General features: G+C 38.8%; 2 protein-coding genes across 2 annotated transcripts in view; one reads left to right on the forward strand and one right to left on the reverse strand.

Annotated features, from left to right (window-relative positions):
* LOC103475861 (connector enhancer of kinase suppressor of ras 2-like) overlaps positions 1-1,875 on the forward strand; it is a 38,157-nt gene extending 36,282 nt beyond the window's left edge. The window contains exons 19-20 of the mRNA XM_008427787.2: positions 426-625; positions 712-1,875. Of these exons, the coding sequence (XP_008426009.1) occupies positions 426-625; positions 712-759 (248 nt within the window). The 3' untranslated portion in view covers positions 760-1,875. The remainder of the gene's footprint in view (positions 1-425; positions 626-711) is intronic.
* A 704-nt stretch (positions 1,876-2,579) lies between these two features.
* On the reverse strand, positions 2,580-5,465 carry LOC103475768 (olfactory receptor 52Z1-like). The gene has a single exon (XM_008427629.2). It carries the CDS (start codon positions 4,010-4,012, stop codon positions 3,092-3,094), a length of 921 nt encoding a protein of 306 aa, XP_008425851.1. The 5' UTR covers positions 4,013-5,465; the 3' UTR covers positions 2,580-3,091.
* Positions 5,466-6,000: the final 535 nt, after the last annotated feature.

Genomic DNA, 6,000 nt, shown 5'->3' on the forward strand with positions numbered 1-6,000 from the left:
AGTAAATGTAACTAGATACTACCCAACTCTGAAAATAAATATTWCTAAAACATGGTTGCKTTGGTTCCATAATCTACGTTGCATCTGCTTGGCCATCCAACTTAAAATGTAACCTCAGACAGAGCATCCATGGTGCATAATTATTAAGTTGAAGGAAAATCTTAACAGATTACAAACTCCTGAGACCTTCGCAGAAGAGCTGGATCTATACYGAGTTTAAATTACACACAGCTGGATTCAGGTTACTAATAAAGTGACTTCTGAAASCAYTGGGTTCCACTCAATTTTATTTAGGGGATCAGAGTAATGCCACACTTTGATTTTCATCAAAACTTCACACAGGTGTGTGAACTCTTTGCTCTGCAGATTTCAGATTTTATTGAGATGTAAACATTCTGCTTTTATTTGCTGATCTGCTCACCGAGGCCGTGGACGTGACTGTCGAATGCAGACGGACTCACTGGTGGACCTGTACCGGGCCCTGGAGCAGACCAGTCTGTCCACCTCTGCTGACCACAGATCAGCCGGTCGCCTCGAGTACAAACGCTCCTTTGTCCGCAGAGTTAACGACCCCCTCCTAAACGACAAGCTCCACCGCCTGCGGATTCTTCACAGCTCACTGAAGGTATGGAAACGACTTCCAAGAACCAATTTGTTTCCATCTGCGCTGCATTTTGCTGATCAGTAATCAGTACTTTTGTCTTCCGGCAGAATGTTCCTCTTCAAGACACAAACCGGTCGCTGGGGTTTTTAGATTAGCCCCGCTGAGCGCCACCTCCCCCCACCCCGCCACCCGCAGCTTGGCTTCTGCTTGTGCCTCACATTTGGAGTCAAAGGCACCAAAACACATCTTTTACCTCCTCATCCATCCATCCATCCTTTCATTTCTTTCTGCTGCTTCTCTCAAAAGCAGAAACAAAAACTACTGATGTCACTTTTTGCCTCATCTCATCCTCAAGCAGGGCAGGGATCCAAGCAAAGATTGGATTAATAAAGCAACTGAAAGCACTTTGTGTCCATTTCAAAGATTCATCGTGAAAGCTTCTAAATATCATCACTTCCATGCATGGCAACCTCCCCCCGCTCTTCTGTTGAATTGTTTTTATACCTTTACGCTGGAGTCGTGTACAGCCRCTCTTCAAAAAGAAGCATCTTTTTGRTTGTACGCCACTTTTCATTGTGCATGTACATTCGATCCATGGGTATGTTTGTTTTGTGACTGTACAGGGTGTTAAGCATATTAACATATGTTGTATATTTAATATTACATTCCTACAACAGTGACCACACCACGTTTCTTTCTCTTTTTTTTGGCTACCTATTTAATCTGTACATCAAGTGCTGTGCCTCAGTGATAGTGAATGTACATTGTACCTTTTTAAAGAGAGAGAAGAGAGAAGATTTAGAGAGAAAGCCATTTCCTCAGAGCAGAGGCATAAAAATGTAACGCCTGGCAATAATGAACTAATGTATATTACAATGGAGCGATAAGAATAGTTGTCTATTTTTGTATGCATGCTGTCTACCTGATTGTTTGTACGGCAGTTTTGTAATTCTAAGTGCATTCGGTCCAGAGGATACTGGTGTTATCGCTCCCACCCTTCCACCCACATCTCATGCACACAACCAGCACAGCGTGTTTTCTGTACTTATTATAGACACTGGCCCAGAAATGTGATTTTTATTTTTTCTTTTCTCTTAATGTTAACCATAAAAAAAATTGTATTTAGTAAGTGTTTAATGGAGAAGCATGCTCTGTAAGACTAAAGTACATTACCATGCCATTTGAAGCTGACTCATATTGCACACCTGTGCCATATTGTAGCTACATATTTTTTTTTCTATTGATTAAAATATGGTACAGGCATAAACAAGGCTTGTTGTTTTATCTCATTCAGGTCAAAGAGAAACTGACAAAAATCTTGTTGCGTAACAGATGTGGAATAAAATAACCAGGAATGAGAGAAATACACAGTATTATAAAATACATTTATTCTTAGAATCCCAATATTGATCCTTAAATTTCAAATAAATTATTATATTTTTATCAGTTATCACAGTTATGCCTGCACAATATTGAAAAATCTTGCAATTGCAGTAATATTGGTAAATATTGTGACGATAACATAAGGCTGTTTTCTTCTTTGCTCTCTTTCTAATCTGAGCTTTCTGCTCTGTGACCTTTAACATTTTCGATCATGTCAGGATGCTTAAGCGAATTTTCTAACTTGGAGGACAGAAAATCAAAATTTAAGACTGAATAAACTTGAAACAGACTTTAGTTTTGATAGATACTCAAATTTCTCTGCAAAATAAAGTACCCTGTAGTTTTTAATTATATCAAACTTAGCTCATTATTAGAGAAAACATTTTAAACTCACTTAGGTGGTTCTGTGATAATATCTATAAAAAGTCAAAAGGAGAAGGGCAGAAACTGTGAAATAACATTTCAAGCATGGAAAAAATTTGACTTTATTGATAAATAATCCCAGGAAATACTTTGCAAACGTAAACATGTGCATTGTGTTATTTTTTATACAATCTTCTTGAGGTAAAAATGACAGAAAAAATAAATAAAATAAAAATCTTTGTTAATTATGAAAAGGATGTAAAAAAATTGACTAAATATCAGAGACGGAGCTATGGGGGGGCCTGGGTCTGGAGGTGCCAGGGAGGGAGGAATGGTTTCAAGTCAATGTCAGAAAGTGTCTGTTGAGAAAGGTGTATTTAATGTTAAAGCTATTTTCCCTCAATGGAATATATAGTAATCAGTCCCAGTGAGTGTTTCACCCACGGTTTAGCCGATGTGCATCCTGGGTAAAGATCATTGGCCCTGCCCCCCGGTCCGACGTTGACTTGTTCCGCTAGTGGAAGGGATATTGTGTTTTTGAAAGCATTTGTGCAAAACTAAATTGTGGATAAACATTTAAAAACTGGCAAGATAAGCAGCACTCAAAAAGAAACAAACAGCATTATCTAACATGAATTCAGACTGCTATAAAGTCCTAAAATAAAGCCACCTTTAGAGGACTTCTGAACACCAGGCCGGATGCGCATTTAATGAAACCAAATCTAAAACATCTTGACTACGTCACTTGCACTTGGTGAAAAGCTTGATGAGTCGGACTCTTATTATTTGTGTGCCCAAGCCGTATATCAGGGCGTTTAGGAGCGGTGGGAATATCAAAAAGTACAGGGACAAAAACAGCTTAGTGTGATAAGACATGTGCCTGTTGTCAAGACGACCTTGTGCCAGCTCAAAGAAGCACCCAGTGGCGTAGTTGATTACAGACAGTAGATGGGGAATGCAAGTACGGAGGGCCTTGAATTTGGATTTCCTGAACGACATTATGCAAATCTTCAGGATGTGTGTGTATGAGTAAAAGATCATGATCAGCTGAGGAGCCGTGTAGAGAGCCGCAGACAGCAGACCGATGATGTTCACTATGAACGTATTTGTGCATGCAAGCTGCACAAGCAAGTAGTTGAGGCAGTAAAGCTTCTCTATGGTCCGGCCACAATACGGCAGCTGAAGAGTAAAAACGAAAACCACACTCAGTGCCAGCATGGGGTAAAGCCACATAAAAACAATCAGCTTCACTATCCTCCGAGACATGATCACATGGTAGGACAGTGGATGACAGATGGCCACGTATCTGTCGTAGCTCATCACCGCGAGAATAGTGAATTCGGTGATGGCGTACGTGTGTATGACAAAGACCTGCGTCTGGCAAAAAGAAACAGAAATCTGGTGTGTGTGAGAGAGAATGTTGATCAGCGTCGCCGGCAGCAAGGCGGTGCTTCCTAGCAGCTCATTCACGGCCAAGTTACACAAAAGCACACACATTGGCTGATGCAGGGATTTTTCACAATATACCACCCTGATCAGCAAGACGTTCTCGGTGATGATGGCGAGGTACACGATGAGGAAAATGCAGAAATACATGGACCTCAGCTCTTCCATTCCATAATAAGCAGACAGATAAATTGATGTAACAAGAGAGAAATTCATGTTGAAACAACTTGATGCGAGTTGGTGACCTAAATGTGTTTACGTGTATGAGTCTGAATGGCATTTAACTGCACTGAGGTGTAAAACCGCAGCTTTATATTTGTTCTTCTGTGAGATAAAGTCACATCCTCTTCACCTGCACACCAATAACTTCACAGCACGTAAGCACCAATTTTGTTCCTCCGAGATCAAAACATAAAACATTACATCATCTATGTACAAGTAATTTATCGAGCTGGTTACCCTAAACTGAGACTCGATAATTATCCACATGTTATAAATTTGCTAACATTAATACATCAAAACGACAATTTTTTTCTTTTTGTGTAGCATGCATGTTGTTTTTAAAACAAGAGTTGTATAAAAATCAAAGCAATTATAATAAAAAAAAACTGATTTTGGGTTTTGCTTTAATTTGGTGTTAGATTAACGATGTTCCCTCTTTGCTCTACCTTTGTCCCGTTTCCTCAGTTCAACTTTGGGTTCCTGCTTTCCCTCACAGCTGCACCCAGTTTCTAATCAGCCACCTGCTCATTGTTTTGTAATCAATTCCTCTTAGCTTAAGAGCTAAGGTAGTTAGCTGTTGGTCAGACCATTTTGTTATTCCCATAATTCTGGCTCCTTCTGAGGTCTACTTGTGGGTTATTATTTTGGAACCCATGGTAGACATTAGTTGTTTTTTTATTATTATTATTTCTTAAGTAAAATAGTTTATTTTCACCTGCCAGCCTCCTTGCTGAATTTGAGTTCTTCACTATTATGTGACATTTACTGAAAAAAAAAAAAAAAAAGTTGCAGCTTTTAGGGAGTCAACATGCTGAGGTGATGTATGCAGGGTTCCCTAGAGGAATATAAGCCTGGCGGGCCACCAGGCTTTACTACCCCTGTCGGATTGAGGCTGAAACAAATGACAGTCAGTCTGTTGGTCCTACACTGTGGCAACTTCAGCCTCCTTCCTAATAGCAGTGCTTCATATTCAGAGAGCAGTAGGTGTCTGGATTTGATTTCTGCAGTTCTTATCATTGCTTGTTCATATGTACTCTGTATGGGTTCATAATCTCTTAAGCTGATTATGTTCAGAGCTGCTGCATAAATGTGGGCCAGCTTGTTGCTGAGTTGGACTGTTAAACTTTGATTCTGTATTGTTTAATGCTTTCCAGTGCTTTTAATTAGTAGATAATATTGAACAAAACACACTTAACACATTCAGTTAAGTTGCCTTTATTTTGGTCATTTACAATTATCCAAGCTGTAAAAGAGAAAAATTTTCAAAATTCAAGATTATACAGAATCCTCTAATCTAAGGGATCATATGATCAAAATCAATTTCCATGTCGTTTCTTTCATATAAAGATCCAGGTTTTAGTCAAAAAATATTACGGCCACCAGGGCCGTGCAGAGACCACTAAAGGGGCAGGTGCTCAACAACAAAAAAGGGCACATCTAACCGCATTCTAGGACCGAATATTAACAAAGCCTCTCAGCTTTCAGAGTTTAATAAACAATGATAAATTACAAAATTGTGAGATATACAATCAGAGCTAAAGGAAATCTCTATGTAACGCATACAACTATGCACATGTAAGATATTTTATTAGTAATTTCTTTCTGCAGGTCTATTTTGTTATAGGAAAGTATTGCCATATTCAAACCAGCAATTTAGCAAGATATGTAAATAAGAGCTGGTGRTCTAGCTGTGATTTACATATTTTGTTTTTACAGAATTACACTATTAAAAATATAAACAAGGGCACAATGCAACCTTTTAGTGGACTGTAATCTATAAAAAAGAACTGCCTGTTTGCTGCAGTGGAGATGAAGCCAGTCCATTCAAGAAAGCAGAGCTGCATCAAACTAAGGTGGAACTGCAGAAAAAAGAAAAAAACAAAAGCAAAAATTTAATTGTTAATGCATGCCACCATGAGAAAAGCCTACTGAGTTTTGCTTAAAAAAACTTTTTTAGACATTTAARTCACACATTTGTCTCA

The sequence above is a fragment of the Poecilia reticulata genome, linkage group LG14 (assembly GCF_000633615.1).
Source record: "Poecilia reticulata strain Guanapo linkage group LG14, Guppy_female_1.0+MT, whole genome shotgun sequence".
NCBI classification, from domain to species: Eukaryota; Metazoa; Chordata; class Actinopteri; order Cyprinodontiformes; family Poeciliidae; genus Poecilia; species Poecilia reticulata.